Below are 17,868 nucleotides of genomic sequence, written 5' to 3'. Positions count from 1 at the left end.
GAGCAGATTCTGGCCCAGCTCAGGGAGGAGGCAGTGGTGCGCAGCTCGGTCTGGCTACAAGACATACTGGGGTCTGTCATTTCCTGGACAGATCCAGAGGCAAGTGCTGGGGGGAGGAGTGGGGCCCATGCCGCAGATTCAGGCTTATGGAGCATTTTTCACCTGACCGCCAGGCGGGGACACAGCAGGGGCGGGCGGCAGACAGACGGGACCCCGGCGGCCCACTGGCGGAACAAACGGCAGTTCCTAGCGGGGGGGGGGAGCCCTACAGTAAAGCCACGCAGGGGAGGCATGAGGCTAGAAGGGCAGTGGTGTGGCCTATAAGAAGAGAGGAATCAGCGCGCGGGCCCCGCCACCCAGGATGGCGACACAGGCATCAGCAGCTGCAGACATGGGAGAGCAAGCAGGGATCCCTGGGCCTTCCACAGCCTCGGCAGGGGACCTTAGGAGGAGAGAGCGAGGGCGGTCGGGGATGGCATCCGGTAGAGCGGAGGTTACCAGGACTGAGGTATCGGTCCTGGCAAGGCTGTCCGAAAGAAAAAAATTGAGATGACGGAAAGGGCATCAGCGGTGTGTTGGCAACATAATGCATGTTTTATCTCGTAAACCTGGTGCTATCCAGTGATTTCTACAGCATTCCACACATAAGGCTCAAGGTTTGGTGTGTGTGATGATGATATCTTCATGATGAAAGTACCACATTCCAGTAGAAAGCAATCCCTACCTCTACTCTATTATTACAAGCTCAATAATTCCCTTTATTCTTTTACTCTAATGTTTGAGCCACCATGGAGCTAGATTAACATAGCCACATAACTATACCTTGAAATTTGAATGTGTATTTTGCTTTCTGTGATGCTATATCTAAAATATTAATATACACCTGCACAGATTTTGACTTACTCATTCTGCTAAAACTTACCCTGTTTCCCTGAAAATAAGACCTAGCGTGATTGTCAGTGATGGCTGCAATATAAGCCCTACCCCCCAAATAAGCCCTAACCTGAAAATAAGACCTACAAGGACTTTAACTAGGGCTTATTTGGAGGGTAGGACTTAAATTGCAGCCATCGCTGACAATCACGCTAGGTCTTATTTTCGGGGAAACAGGGTACATAAAAAAAAAAACATATTTATACAAGAAATTGTGGTTTAAAGCCATTACCTGACATTTTTAATTTTTTTTGCTTTTCTTTTTGAATATTTTATTTTATAGATTATAATAAATTACAATAAATCAGTATTGTAAAAAACAAGTTTCACAAGAAAGTCAAAGCATACAATAAAAATTCTTGTGTAAATAAGAGCTAGTAAAATAACCATATATTATATAATGAGAGATTATATAATGTATTGTGTTAGAATATTCATATTTAACCACTTGCCTACTGGGCACTTTAACCCCCCTCCTGCTCAGGCTAATTTTCAGATTTCGGTGCTCTCACACTGTGAATGACAATTACTCAGTCATGTAACACTGTACCCAAATACATTTTTTGTCCTTTATTTCATACAAATAGAGCTTTCATTTGGTGGTATTTGATCACCTCTGGGTTGTTGTTTTTTTGTGCTATAAATGAAAAAAGACCGAAAACGTTTCTGTGATAAAATTTTGCAAATTTATTATTTTTTTTCATGAATTTTGGCCACAATTTATACTGCTACATATCTTTGGTAAAAATAACCCAAATTAGTGGATATTATTTGGTCTTTGTAAAAGTTATAGAGTCTACAAGTTGTGGTTCAAATCATAAAATCGATTGATCACACCTGATGTACTGGTGGCCTATCTAATTTCTTGGGACCCGAACAAGCCAGGAAAGTACAAATACCTACCATATGACCCCTTTTTTTGAAAGTAGACATTCCAAGGTATTTAGTAAGAGGCATAGTGAGGTTTTTGGTGTTGTCATTTATTCCCACAATTCTTTGCAAATTGAAGATTTTTTTATTTTTTATTTTTTTTCCCCACAAAATAGTAATTGTAATATGTTATTTCTCTCACATGGCATGTGTATACCACAAATGATACCCCAAAATACATTCTGCTCCTCCTCCTGAGTATTATGATACCACGTGTTGGGACTTTTTCACAGCCCGGCCACATAGAGAGGCCCAACATGCAGGGAGCGCCATCACGTGTTTTAGGAGCATAAATTACACATTTAACTTGTTGACTACCTATTACACTTTTGAAGGCCCTGGAGCACCAGGACAATGAAACATGACACTGATGTGGCACTGATGGCAGATGGCACGTGACACCGATGACAGATGGCACTAATACGTGGCACTGATGACACGTGACACCAATGACAGATGGAACTAATATGTCACTGATGTGACACCGATGACAGATGACACTAATACGTGGCACTGATGACACGTGACACCAATGACAGATGGAACTAATATGTCACTGATGACACGTGACACTGATGTGGCACTGATGACAGATGGCACTAATGACAGATGACACTAATACGTGGCACTGATGACACCTGACACTGACAGGTGGCACTGGGGATACGTGGCACTGGGGGCAGATGACACTGACAGGTGGCACTGGGGATACGTGGCACTGGGGGCAGATGACACTGACAGGTGGCACTGGGGATACGTGGCACTGGGGACAGATGACACTGATAGGTGGCACTGGGGACAGGTGGCACAGGGGACAGATGGCAGTGATAGATGGCACTGAGGACAGGTGGGCATGTGTGTATGTGTGTGTTCTTCTCACTGACGCTGCAGCTGCAGCTGTTCATCTCTCCCTCCTCACACGCTGTCTCTGTGTGAGGAGGGAGAGCCGGCGATGAGAGATGATCTCATATGTTTACATATGAGATCACCTCTCATTGGACAGGCCGATTGAGTGCTAAATGGCCGCTGTGATTGGCCATTTAGCACAATCTGTGATTGGCTGTGTCCAAGGGACACAGCCAACACAGAACTTCCCCGATGCGTGCCCGCAGAGGGGAAGTAAACAGGAGGACGTCCAGGAACACCCTCCTGGCAGTTAGCATCCGCGCTGTAGCCGTCTTTTGGCTATAGCGCTGGCGCAAAGTGGTTAAAAAAATAATAATAAAATATGCAAAATAGAAATTAAATTACAATTATAATATCAATAGTCGGGTATAATTGTGGACGCTAAATGCTAAAGGGGGTAATGATTAAATAATAATTTAAGGTATTATGAAACAATAATGGATTATAAACTACAATCAGGGCCAACGTCTATATGGCTTGGTATTCCCTGAAAAAGTAAGTGAACATATTTTCTACTATAAAAAGGGGTAGGGAAAGGTGAAGGTTAGTAATAGGAAAGGGTCTATATCAATGATTTATTTGTACCTGGTGGAAGATAATGATCTATCCATGGGTTCCATATGGATTCAAATTTGAGGATTTTGTCTAGATAAATCGCTTCAGTCTTTGCATGTACCATGGCTTGTGTCACGCTGTTTGACAGTTTGTATGCAAAGCGAGTTAGTTTTCCATGCTTTCGCTATGGATTGTTTAGCTGCTGCTGTTATATAAAGTAATAGTTTAAATTGGCGGAGGTTCAAGTTCTGGGGTTTAAAATGTAATAGTGCTACAGTTGGATCAGGCATTAAAGAAATATTAAATATTGTTGAAAGAATTTTTAATACTTAGTCCTACTAAGTATTAGTAGGAGTGCCCTAGACCTGGAAGCAGGCAGCAACATACAGGTCCAGGTCTATCTGTGGTACACTGTTGGAAGGAGGTCCTTAAGTGGTTAAATCTTGACGTGTTTATGGTCTATTTACTTGACAAATTGGGTATTCTATTGCGTTTGCGTGCATAAATATCTAGTTAACCACTTGACCACTGGGCACTTAAACCCCCTTAATAACCAGACCAATTTTCAGCTTTTGGTGCTCTCACATTTTGAATGACAATTACTCAGTCATACAACACTGTACCTATTTGAATTTTTTGTACTTTTTTTTCACACAAATAGAGCTTTATTTTGGTGGTATTTAATCACTGCTGGCTTTTTTATTTTTTGGATCAATATGCAGGGAGCACCATCAGGTGTTCTAGGGACATAAGTTTCAAATCTAATTTGACTATCTATTACACTTTTGTGAGCCACTGTAGTGGCATGGATGAGCCGTGGATGGGGTTGGCTGAGCAGGAATGAGTATGGCTGGGTACTGCTGAGTATAGATGGGATGGATGGGTATGGCTGGATCCGGCTAGGTATGACTGAGTACAGCTGGGTATTGACTGAGTACGATTGAATACAGCTGGGTACGGCTGCGTATGACTGGCTATGACGGAGTATGGCTGGGTACAGCTAATTATGGATGGGGGTGGATGGGATAGCTGAGCATGGATGGATGAATGGATTAGTATTGCTGAGGATGGAAGAGTATGCAGAGTATGGATGAGGATGGATGGCTGCCTATGCAGAGTATGGCTGGCTGCCTATGCAGAGTATGGGTGGGTATGGCTGGATATGCAGAGTATGGGTGGGTATGGATGGGTATTCAAAGTATGGCTGGGTATGCAGAGTATGGATGGATCGATGGATCTGTCACCGAGCAGCGCTGTGGGCACTACACATGCGGCCCACAGCGCTACTGCCATTGATCTCTCCCCTCGCACTAGACGAAGAGGGGAGGGAGGAACTGGAAATAACGCCGGTTTGTTTACATGTAAGAAAATAGAAAAATGGAGAAACCATTTTTGCAATATTATTCCCTTGTCTTTTCCAATTTTCCTTTTTCTTGTTTACCATCTATATACTCTTTAAAGAATATTTGGTTGAACGGGATTCAGATTGGCCCCTGCATCAGGATGTCTCTTCTGCATTTATTTTAAAATTGTTTTGGATGCTAGAATGTACCCATCTAGTGATTAGGATATATGATGTTACCCGGAAAAAAAAACCCTGATGAAGGAGAATACGACTCATCTCTGAAACGTCGTTGGGTCTGGGTTACTCCATTACACCTATCCATGATTTTTTGTGTATTGTTATGCATCCTTGATTATTTATATGTTTCTGTGATATTGTAATTATGTATTTTTTTTGTATAATAATTTTTTTTTTAGATATATATTTTCCTACGTATGTGAATATGGTAGTACCTATAAAGTCCCACTTCTAGGGGGTTTCTCAATTTTTCTATCCTTCTGGGGACGTGGTACACCTTTTATAGCAGATTTATTTCAGATAGCTCGGTTTCGTTTGTTTACATGTGATCGCTCCGTCATTTGAGGGAGCGATCACGTGGTAAACGGCCACGATCAGAGGCTGTTCACTGTGATGCGCCGGGTCCTCTAGACCCTGCGGTCACGGAAGTTCTCAGGTGCGCACCCCAGGGGGGGCGCCAGAGCGGAGTTATGGGAGGACGTCATAGTACGTCCTTCCAGAGTTAAGCAACCGTGTTTAATACAGTCAAATGCACACCTGACAGTTGTATCAGCCAAAGAATTAAAACATTTTTGTTAAGCCGGTCTTTAAACCAGCACAGCCAGGTGTGCGACTTTACTGCCTTCTACTGCAGTTGATTTTAAAGCCTGCCCATGTTTGACTGCACAATGCAGGAGCACACTGATAAAGTCAACCCTGCAATCTCCACTACTCTAAGCATGTTCACAGTGTTAGACAGCACAGTGCAAACAGTAGCACCAAATGACTCAGACATCGGACATAGTCTCTCCCTGTTAGTGCTGCATTGCAGAGTACTACAGGGAAATCAAATAAACGTTCAAGTATTTATAGACATTGTATTTAAAATCATTTTAATTATTTAATGAACAAAATGTTATCCTATTTGGTGCTTAACTTTAAATCAGAACGGTTTGAGGCAGTGTGAATTGATTTGTTTTTCTTAGCTTAAGTGTACTTTCACACAAACAGGTCCCTTTGCATTTTTCTTAAAGCTGCCAGACAGTCACTACAGTCCTAGGCAGGCCAGCACTACAGTTTAATGTAAACAATTTGACTCTGCCTAATATGATACAGTTGTAGAACAAGAAAAGCAAATTGTGTTTTAACAAAAAGACAGACAAGATGAACACACGTAGCTCGAAATCATATATAAATATTATTTACACAATTCATATTAAAAAAGACAAGAGAAATGAGAAGGAGCAATTACTTTCATAAGACAGGTCTCCATTCAAATCTAGATCAAACGCCATAATCGTATTGTACATTTTGTTTTTAGTCCACGATTTAAAATTCCTTTTTTTTTCATTTAGGAAGCAGGAAGCGAATCCTGTGAACGGCGGACAAAAATAAATATAAAAAAAGGTTGACATAGCATGATCATAAAAATTGTAAAAAGATGCTTTTGATCCCAAACTTCATCAAAATGACATCCAATATGTCATGGTGACATGACAAAATTCATTACTAAAAGAACATTTAAGGCATGTTACAAATCAGCATTTAGTGTATAGTTCCAACAGTCTTTCACACAAGTTTTCATAGCAATTCAATGATCAAAGCAATAAAACCTTAGTCACTTAGTGAGTTTATGATTCAGTATTTTCTTTAAAAAAAATTATTTTACATATTTATATATCATACGATTTCCACATGATTTCGGAAGCCAACCAACGAAAGTGCAAAATCAAGTATCCATAATCTGAAACATTGCCATCACGACCCAGTGCGTATATCTGGGGGTCGAAGCTGACGCTCCCCTTCAGCCAGGAAGATCTGCATTGCTCTGTATAGCATGTGCACACCCAGGCACCGTCTGCGGGTAGGTGTCCAGTTCTGTGCTTGTCCATAATAGACTCCCTTTTTTTGGTTGGTCAACATTTTTAAACCTAAAAAAAAAAAAAAAAGATACAAAATCATAGATTACACCCTGTAAAGTGACACTAAAAAATAAATATTCTCCAAAAATAATCCATATACATCCACTACTTAAAAGGAGAAGTCTAGCCTGAGCTTTTTAGGCTGAGCTTCTCCTCTGGGTCACAGGAGTGCAATTAATTTTTCACTCCTGTGACCCGTTTTCAGTGGAGAGCAGTCTGAAGTCCGCTCTCCACTGACGTCAGAAAGTTCAGTCCAGGCAGCTTGTCATCACGACTTAGAAAGTTTGGCTACACCAGCTGCCTGGACTGATGGCAGTCTCAGCGAGCCACTGAGATAACCGCTCCCCCTCCACAACTCAGCACTCCAATGAGCGTGCAGGATTAAAGCAGGAGAGATGCTGACTGACAGGCAGCAGCTCTCCTGAGAGAGCCGAGCCATCGGCGATGTTCGGTGGCTCGGTTCTCAGTGAAGAGTTGGAGGGGGACAGATTCAGCATCGGTCTGATGCTGCATCCACCTAAGTATAAATAGGCAAAAAAAAAAAAAAACACATACTTCTCTTTTAATGACCCTGTCATCTATTTTTCATGAAATGGTTTCTTATATTCTGTGTAAGCTCCCAAACCTTTCCTTTCACCCCTATAACTTCGGTTTATTTCAAACTAGCAGTGCACAGTAGTTGCAGTCCTGTGGACTGTCCTTTACACACTACAAAGCCTATAGTACACAGTCAATATTCAATTTTGGCAGCAAACAAGAGATATTTCTGCATTCCCACATACAACTGGGTTATGGAGAATGAATGTAGCCGTTCTCTATCTGGAAGTCAGATCACTGATGAAAGAAAATATCAGATAAATAGATAAATAAAAAATAAAAAAAATAGAATTTGAAGATTTGGAGAAGACCGAGCAATAGAAGTTACTCTGAGTCAGGAAGACGTATATGAACAGATCTGCTATAAATCCAGTTAGAGACTGTCACTTTAAGAAAACCTAAAGCTGCCGACAGGTATGATGTGTAGGCCCCAGAAGTTCCCACACATTCCTGCAGCAGCTTTAGGTGTCCTGTGGTTCTACTGGTTGCTGGGTTTTTCTGATCAGTCAAAGCTCCAATACTTCCGAGTAGTCTTGCCCCCTCTGGATGCCTGCACTTGTCAGAAGCTTCAATAGTTTTTACTACAGATAACAGACTCAGGACTAATATTTTGCACATACTAGTGGCAATTTCCTAGGACAGCCCCCTTACTCCTTGCAGGTCATAGCCCTCTTTGAGAGTGTCTAATTACTCTTTGTGCTGGCTCAGCTCTTCTGCCCCTTTTATCACCACCTTACATCACCATTTATATATCTGCCAGGCAAAAAGTGAAGGAAAATGCTATACAGAGTGTTACTTGAGTGATAGCTCTAAGTTTGCTGGGGCTCCTATGATCACATATGACCCCCCCCCCCCAGAGAATGGAACCTGACAGTCAATGTTATTTTCTTTCTCATTCATTGAGGACCACAAGTTACTGTTCGGACATCCACAAGCAGTCCAACTGAGGGGAGGGGATCACAGTAACAAAGGATAACAGGCCCACTAAAAACAACTAAAACAAAATAACTGGGGAATGCCTGCAGCTCAGACTGAAGCTGGCAAAAGAAGATCCCTTGACATCCATCTGGTACAACTTGGAAAATGTGAGCACAGACCAGGTGACAGCCTTACAAATATGGGAAACAGTACTCTGAAGTCTAAGTGTCAAAAGGCACTCACTGACTAGTGCTTCTTAACAGGAAAGATCATAAGCATTAAATAATAGTGTGTCTGACTTGCCAAGAAATGGTGAAACTGGAAACAAATCCAGAATGACAAAGAGAAAGACAGCCTTTCTGAATGATGCAGTGGCGGAGATAGACGTTCACAGTGCAAACTACATCAAGGCAACGAAACAAAAACTTATTTTGATGAATGGGAGTTTGACAAAGGTATTAAAGAACAATGTCCTTGTTAATGTGAAAGGCCAAAGCAAGTTCTGAGCCTCAACACCATCCTGTTGTGCAGGATCGTGAAGGATTCTTTACAGTAGTGGTCATCAACCCTGTCTTCAGACCTGGCCTGTTAGTGGGCTCTGAGGACAGGGTTAATGACCACTGCATTACAAGATAAGGCCACCAGCCTAGACACTAACCTCTGGCAACAAGAATCCCTTAAAAGGCATATCCTTGGTCCTTCAAAAGCTGACTTTTGAAGGACCAAATTCAGATCCCATTGAGTCACAGGGAGAGCAAATGCTGTTTGAAACCTAGCTGTAGAATGACAGATTTGACTTATAGATAATTTCCTGGGGTAAAATCCTTGTAACAAGTGAAACATGTCTTCCAAACACAGCGACAGCCCTTGCAAGAAGTAGACATCTTCGCGTTGAACATTGTGGGAAGAACTAATTCAGGGATGCCCCTGTCCCTCAGAACCTAGGCTGCAATAATCATGCCATTAAAAGTAGAAGTCCAACCTCAATCTAACTAGTCTTAAATATGTCAGCATGACAAATATGCTGACTAACTAACCTGTGTAAAAAAAAAATATGTATATACTTACATATTTTCAGCCAGCCCTGGTTCCGAGACTGGGTCTGCTGGAATATCCTATATATATAAAAAACTCTCAGAATACACACCACTCAGACTCTATGATTGTTCATGTTATTGCTGCAAACACCCTCCTCAGTAACTGCAACAAGCTGTTGCAACTGCTGCTTGACAGCACTCAACTTTCCATCCAAATGCCATATACTCATGCCAAGGGTCAAATTTGAGCATCAGTGGCTGTGAAGCAATGTACAATTTTTTGTCTTTTCATCAAACCATACAATATTTAAAAATCAGGAAGTTTCTCTCTCATGCTCCAAATCATAAATTTAAGAATGTATGCCTTTCGAAGAAAGCTACCATGGTTTCATCCATGTCTGGAAGGGCAGTAGGTGTTGCAAGCTTGTCTCAAAAAGGTCAGAAATGTTACAGCAGATACTGTGAGCAGTGCGTGTTCCCATTATACTGCAATGGAAGCAACAAAAACAGAACAGTGACCCATGATGGGAAGAATATCTATTAATCATCATATATTAATAAGGAACATCCTTTTGTACAGATTGTTGCTATAATTCCATAATTGCTATAATTCTGACGATTATTTGAAAAACCAGATAGTTTCATGTCGGAATATGTTTTATTTTAACCATTTTTATTCTTTTGTGACCCGGGGAGGCAATTTTTGCAACAATTAAAATTTATTTTTATTTTTATTTATCCCTCTCTGTGCCTATATATTGTTCCCCTCTTTATGTGTATTTTGTGTTTTTAAAAACGGCTGTGCTATAATAAGCCCTTCTATTTCTTATACCATTGTTCCCACAGTAAACACTTGTTAAATTGTTCTTTTTTTTTTTAACTTAAAATTTTTTATGGAGTCGAAGAGAAAAGATGGTTTTACAAAACAGCGCCAATTGGGCATACCCTGGCACAGCGTGTGTAAAGAGTACAAATGATATTTCTGCATAGCATATCATTTGCTGCCCAAAAAAGAAAGGACATGCTGAGGTTAGTCGGCTTTAGAGGTCGGTGGGGTGAAAGAGCTGCCTACCCTAGGGGCATGCTTCTAGGATCGGCAATCCACTTCTTCCAGAGCTCAGTGAAAGAAGTTGTGGAGTAGTTGGCTTTTGCAAACTAATATTCCATCTGGAAGTGTCGGTTAAAGCGGGAGTCCACCAGGGGTGCGCGTTTTTTTTTTTTTTTAAAAGCCAGCAGCTACAAATACTGCAGTTGCTGACTTTTAAAATAGTGACACTTACCTGTCCAGCACGCCCGCGATGTCGGCACCCGAAGCCGATCTCTCGATCGTCTCTCGGGTGCTGCCGCCGCCATCTTGGGTATGGGAATCAGGAAGTGGAGCCTTTCGGCTTCATTTCCCAGTTGCCTACTGCGCAAGTGCGAGTCGCGCTGCGCAATGAGGATGGACCCGCTGCCTCTGGGATCTGTGTGTTTCCCAGCAGGCAGCGGGGGACTTTCGGAAAGGGGCGTAAGCTACGCCCCTTTCCGCAGAGAGCTATCCAGGAAGTGGGTGCAGATACCTGTACTGTACAGGTACCTGCACCCCCCTCCCCCCTGAAAGGTGCCAATTGTGGCGCCGGAGGGGGGGAGGATTCCAATGAGCGGAAGGTCCACTTTAGGGTGGACCTCCGCTTTAAGTATCTGGATTGGGTCCTTTAAAAGAGCAGGCTGGCTTGATTTCCAGTTTCTTGCAATTGCCAAGCGGGCTGCAATTAAGATGTGTGTCACCAACATTTGCTCCTGCCTGGGCCAGATGGGGATGGAAAAACCCAGGAGTAGGTCTAGGGGGGACATCAAGGAGGTCGTGTCGCATAGAAATTGGATTAGTTGCTTAACTTTCCCCCAGAACTTGTTGATGGTAGGGCAATCACACCAGATGTGAACTAGAGATCCATTTTCATTGCATCCCCTCCAACATTTGGGGGAAGAGGACGGGTAAATCCTTGCGAGTTTTTCTGGAGTGAGACACCACCTGTGAAATAATTTCTGTAGCGATTCCCAATGTGTGATACAATGAGATAGCCATAGGGGAAGTGAGAGGGCCTTCAGCCATAGTTTTTCTGGAGATGGCTGGTCTTCGTAGGGTGTCCAGTATTGGATGGCTGAGGTTAGAAGATCCAGGGATGGTGTAGTGATCAACTTGTAAGAAAGGGAAAATTACCTTCACTTTAGAGTCCTTATTGTTGTAAAATTTTAGTAGAGCCTTTGGGAGGGAGTCTTTTTTCGACCACCGCAGTTTGGAAAGAAGGGATCTTATCCGGAGGTAGAGAAAAAAAAGTTTTAGGGGATAGACCAAACTGTTGTTGAAGATGAGAGAAGGGATAGAGGCCTGATGGGGAGATAAGCATAGCCAGATTGGAGATCCCGGCCTTTGTCCATTCTTTAAGGGGTAGGTCTGGTGCCAGAAAGGCTAGCGCTTCTGTAGGAAGTGCTGGTAGGGTATCCAGGGAGATGCCTGCATCCATTTGTGAGAGTGCAGACCATACCCTAGGTGAGGCAGTGATAGGGTCTAGAAAATGGTGCTTTGGTTTAAGATTAATCCAGGTTGTGGCCAAGACGAGTTTAGGGTTTGCATTGAGTGCTGTAGCTTCTATTCGTTTCCACGTTGTTTGATGCTGATCCGACCACCACGTTTTTAGTTGATCAAGGATTGTTGCGCGGTAGTATGCTTGAATGTCTTGGACACCCAGTCCTGCTTGTTGGACAGGGGCGACGATCGTGGCTTTTTTTTTTTTTAACTCTAGGGTGTCGCTGCTGCCATATAAAACTGTTAATTCCTTGAAGTTTCCTTTTTTGGTGGGAGGGGAGTTGTACGAAACAGGTATAAAATATGCGTTCGTAAATACATTTTGGTCTGGACGATCCTTCCAGCCCAGGAGGCCGGAACATGGCCCAGTTCTCTTGTTAGTTGCGCAAGCCTGCCCACGAGGTCCTCCAAATTGGTTCTAAGCAAGATTTGGCTGGGAAACGTTAAACTGGATTCCCAAATATGGCAAGAAGGTTAGTAGATCTAATCCCAAATTGAGCATGAGCGATTTACTATGATTTATTTTGTATAGGGATATCGTGCTGAATGAGTCTTATGCCACGTACACACGATTAAACTATCCGGCGGACAAACCGCCGTAAAGTCCACCGGATTGTCCAAACACGGGACTTTTAGTCTGCTGGACTATTCGCCGTACTTTTGAAATAAATGGGACTTGCCCACGCACGGAGGATAGTCCGTTCATTTTGAGCGCGGCTCCAGGCAGCCGGGACTAGCGAAGGAAGTCAATGTCGCCGCCGGCGTGGGGGTCCCCCCCAGGTCCATATCAGAGCCTTGTCCGAGCCCCCCCCCCTTCCTGAGCCGTACCAGGCCGCGTGCCCTCAACATGGGGCGTGCTTTGGTGAAGGGGGAGCCGCGCGGCCCACCCACCCCAAAGCACCTTGTCCCCATGTTGATGAGGACAAGGGCCTCATTGGAATCCGGGATCCCCCTTTAATAAGGGGGCCCCTGGATACCGCCCCCCACCCTATGTGAATGAGTATGGGGTACAATGTACCCCTACCCATTCACCTGTGAAAAAAATGTAAACAAAACACAACACACAAGGGTTAAAAATAATTTATTGCACAGCTCCGGGGGTCTTGTTCCGTCTTGGGGGGGTCTTCTCGCCGGACTCCTCCACTATCTTCTGCTAGCTCTTTTACTAAAGGAGGAGCCTGGCTTTCTTCTTCGTCGCCGCCCTCATCTTCCGACTTCGGGGGTCTTGTCCCCCTCTTCGGTTCTTCTTGCCAGGCCTCCGCGCCTTCTTCCAGCTCTTTTACAAGCGGTGGCCCGGTCTTCTATCGCCGCTGCCGTCCTCATCAACATGGGGACAAGGTGTTGTGGGGGGGGGGGTGCGCGGATCCCCCTTCCCCAAAGCACCACCCCATCTTGAGGGCACGCGGACTGGTACGGATCAGGAGGGGCGCTCGCTCGTACCCACCCCCTTTTCTGACCAGCCGGGTAGCGTGCTCGGATAAGGGTCTGATATGGACCTGGGGGGGGGACCCCCACACCGTTTTTTCAGTGTAGCGCTTCCCCTTTAACTCCATACCAGGTGATGGGGCCAGCGACTTGTCAATCTCGGCGCCGAAGGCGGTGACACTGACTTCCTTCGCTAGTCCCGGCTACCTGGAGCCACACTCAAAATGAACTGACTTTTCTCCGTGCGGGAAAAGTCAGTTCATTTCAAAAGTATGCCGGTATTGTCCTGCGAGTCCGGCGGCCAAATTTTTATGCAAAACTACTTTCCAAGTCCGCCGGACTTTTGGGTAAAAAAAAGTCCGCCGGAGCCCACACACGGGGGGACTTTTCCGTCGGATTGTTTGATCGTGTGTACGCGGCATAATATTGCTTAGACTGCAGGGAGGGAGACTTTAAATTGTTCTTTAACCGCTTGAGATCTGCGCTATAGCCGAATGATGGCTACAGCGCGGACCTGCTTTGCCGGGACTACGTCTATTGACATCGTCCCGTGCACGAGCGGCCTGCGCACCCCCTGATCAGCGAGTCTATGAGACCCCTTACCACGTGATCAGCTGTCAGCCAATGACAGCTGATCATGTGATCACAACAGAGCCGGTAATCGGCTATTTTCCTCCTCGTGCTGACAGCACAAGGAGAAAAAAAAAAGCCAATCACCGGCGGCCGTGAGAGGGACTTCAGTCCCGTTTACGGCCAAGTCATCAGTGCCCACCTGCCCCCTGCCAGTGCAACATACATATAGTAAAAGTGCCACCCATCAGTGCCCACAGTGCCACCCATCAGTGCCCACAATCTGCCTCAACAACAGTGCTGCACCTCATATACCACATATCCGTGCCCATCAGTGTCATCTACCAGTGCCCATCAGTGCCACCTATCAGTCCCATCTATCAGTGGTACCTATCTGTGCCCATCCGTGCCACCCATATGTGCCATCTTATCTTTGCCCATCAGTGCCACCTTAACCGTGCCTATCGGTGCCACCTTAACCATGCCTATCGGTGCCCACCAGTGCAGCCTATCAGTGCCCACCAGTGCAGCCTATCAGTGCCCACCACTTTTTTGTTTGTTTAACTCACAGCTGTAATTAAATACCACCAAAAGAAAGCTCTATTTGTGGGGAAAAAATGATAAAAATTTCATTTGGATACTGTGTTGTATGACTGCGCAATTGTCGTTCAAAGTGCATCAGCGCTGAAAGCTGAAAATTGGTCTGGGCAGGAGGGGGTTTAAGTGCCCAGTAAGCAAGTGGTTAAATGGGCGTAAATCTTCTATCAGGATGTTTCCATTTTTAAACTAGAACAGCAGGTAAACAAAAAAAGGTTTTAGATCCTCTAAAATCCTGGACTAAAGCTAGTAGCAGTAGAGCAACAAGCTGATCCTCTAGCTTAAAAGTGGTGCAGACCACAATAACCACTTGCTGTCTGAAAGAATTAGAAATTCTTTATACACACACGCACACGCACACGCACACGCACACGCACACGTTAAAAACCAGCACTTATTGCTAGAAGGTTACTTAGAACCTCCAAACATTCAGTACCTGTAGTACATTTTCTGAAAGCAGAGGCCCTGCAGAATAAAGACACTTTTGCAATTTTTCTTATGTTGCAGGATGCAAGGTGGTTAGATAAAGCTGAAATTTACACTATTTTGATAGTGATGGCAGAAGACAAATTCCTCAGAGGCAGGTTTGTCCAGCAAAGACTAGAGAGACACAACAACATCAGTCTCAGGCCGGAGAAGCCACAGACAGATCAGATGAAAAATTTGCAGGGGAAGAGCACTTCCTCCTAGGACACTTGCAAAAAAACTAAGGCGTGCTGGTAGAAGGGGTTATTCTGGGCTGGCCTAAAAAATTGGTTTGCCAATTCTCCTGTAGGTAGCAGTATACCCAGCATTTAAGAATCCCTGTGTAAGTAAACAGACAAGAAAGAAAAAGACCTTTGTGATATTGTGAGAGAGGAAGGGGCAGTGGTGGGATGCTGAAAAGTAGCCAGAGAGCATGAAGGATAAACTCTTTCTTTAACCACTTCAATACCATGCACTTTCGCCCCTTCCTGCCCAGGACAATTTTCAGCTTTCAGCACTGTCGCACTTTGAATGACAATTGCGTGGTCATGCAACACTGTACCCAAATTAAATTTTTATAATTTTCTTCCCACAAATAGAGCTTTCATTTTCTGGTATTTGATCACCTCTGGGGATTTTATTTTTTGCTAAACAAACTAAAATGGCAAAAAAAAAAAAATTGTTTTTCTCAGGTTCTGGCATACATTTTTGTTTTCCCCCTTCACTGATGGGCACAAATGAGGCGGCACTGATATGTAAAATTAATGGGCACTGATAAGCAGCACTGATGCGCACTGACAGGTAGCACTGATGAGGTACTGATGTGTTACTGCTGGGCACTGATTGGCACTGTGGTGCGCTCTGGCAGTCTTTTATTATGGGGAAACTGCTGGGCACTTATTGGCATGTGACTGGCACATCTGAGGGGGCTGTGCTGATAATCAATGTGCTGACTATCAGCACAGACACCCCAACCCCCCCCCCCCCCCCCCCCCCCGACAGGGAGAGCCACTCATCAGCTCTCCCTGTCAGCGCAAACCGTTTACTGGCACTTCCTGGTTCATGCTGTGATCAGCTGTGATTGGTCACAGATAATCACATGGTAAGAAGGCCACAGAGATAAAAAATAAATCCTGTGCAGAAGGAAAATGCGTGCAAAAATGCAATTCCGTGCAATCAATCCTGTGCAAAAAGCAATAATGTGCTAAATAGTAGTTCTATGCTGGATTCTATAATCCACTGAAAAAAACAGATTGCAATAGTCCTGTGCAAAAAAGCAATGCTGAAATACTGTGCTAGAGAGCACTACTGTACAAAATGTCTATAATCCTGTGCAAAAAGCAAAATGGGATTCCATATAACAATATAAATATATATGTCACTTGATGGCCAATATAATTGACTATATAAATTCTAATCATGTGCTATTCACACCACACAATGATGAACTGCTTATATTGACCCAATAGTCCATTAAATGTAGCTGATAAAACCGGAATGGGGTAAAAAGTGCAGTTGTGCTTCACCCAGAGTCTTCAATAGTGTTCTCCAGTGTGAAATCTTGGTGTGTGTCACTTAATGCTCTCTATGCTCTTACCTCTATTCAGATGATAACCGGCTTAATAAACTTAGTATGGTTGTGGAGTCCCTGTCCATTAGGGATATTCCTCCTAGTCTTGTGCCTCTAATGTATGCTTTCAATGGGTCAGCGAGATTCTGATATTCGTGTACACCAGGCATATGTGGGGAATAAAGGATAAATTCCCATAGCGTGATATGTTAAGAGGTAAGACCATAGAGAGCATTAAATGACACACACAAGATTTCACACTGGAGAACACTATTGAAGATGCTGGGGGAAGCACAGCTACACTTTTTACCCCATTCCGGACGCTTTAAATGAATTTTTTCTTATTTATTTAACTTTTTATTTTTACACCGTCCTTTTAAAAAAAATAAAAATAATAATATGTTTGGGTCACTTGCAAACATAAAAAGAGAAAAAAAGGACGACAGGACCTCTTAAATATGATATCTGGAGTCAAAAAGACCTCAGATCTCATATTTACACTAAAATGCAATGAAAAAATAAATAAAAATGTCCCCTTAACCACTTCAATACAGGGCACTTTCGCCCCCTTCCTTCCCAGCACAATTTTCAGCTTTCCTCGCTCTAGCACTTTCAGTGACAATTGCGCGGTCATGCTACACTGTACCCAAATGAAATTTTTTATCATTTTGTTCGCACAAATAGAGCTTAATTGTGGTTGTATTTATTCACGACTCTGTTTTTTATTTTTTGCGATATAAGCGCAAAAAAAGCGGAAATTTGGAAAAAAAAACTATTTTCTTTTTTCTATTTTAAAAGAAATCCAATAAAATCAAATTTTGTCATAAATTTAAGCCAAAATGTATTCTGCTACATGTTTTTGGTAAAAAAAAAATCCGTTAAGTGTATAATTGGTTTGTGTTATCACCGACATATGTACGCAAATGATCACGTACATATGTGTGCAGATAATCATTGGGATATGTGATTTTAGTGGGACATATGTGGGGGACATGTTTTTATTATTAGGGACATGTGTTTTTATTATTTGGGGACATGTGTGTTTTGGGGACATATGTGGGGGCATTGTGTTTATACTGTGTGGTGTGTTGTGTGTTTACACTAGACTGGTGATCAGTGAGTAAAAAGCTGTAAAAAACAGCTCATACTCACTGATCATCAGCCGGCTGCAGTGATCTGCTCTCCTCAGCGATGACTTCTGTGTGAGGAGAGGAGGAGCCGATTGCCTAGCAACCGGCTGTTTGTTTACATCACATGACGGCTGTGATTGGACACGGCCGTCATGTGATCAGGAGGGCCAATCACAGAGCCCTCCT

At 43.5% G+C, this 17,868-nt stretch overlaps 1 protein-coding gene across 1 annotated transcript in view; it reads right to left on the bottom strand.

The window, feature by feature from the left end:
* Positions 1 to 5,761: 5,761 nt before the first annotated feature.
* Positions 5,762 to 17,868, bottom strand: part of ANKLE1 (ankyrin repeat and LEM domain containing 1) — a 74,503-nt gene continuing 62,396 nt past the window's right edge. Inside the window, exon 9 of the mRNA XM_077476322.1 lies at positions 5,762 to 6,816. Within this exon, the coding sequence (XP_077332448.1) occupies positions 6,644 to 6,816 (173 nt within the window). The 3' untranslated portion in view covers positions 5,762 to 6,643. The remainder of the gene's footprint in view (positions 6,817 to 17,868) is intronic.

The sequence above is a fragment of the Lithobates pipiens genome, unplaced genomic scaffold (genome assembly GCF_037356315.1).
Source record: "Lithobates pipiens isolate NorthernLeopardFrog02 unplaced genomic scaffold, aLitPip1_a1.2 Scaffold_13, whole genome shotgun sequence".
Classification (NCBI taxonomy): Eukaryota; Metazoa; Chordata; class Amphibia; order Anura; family Ranidae; genus Lithobates; species Lithobates pipiens.
Note: the sequence above shows the minus strand (reverse complement) of the source record. Positions and strands in the feature narration are given on the sequence as shown.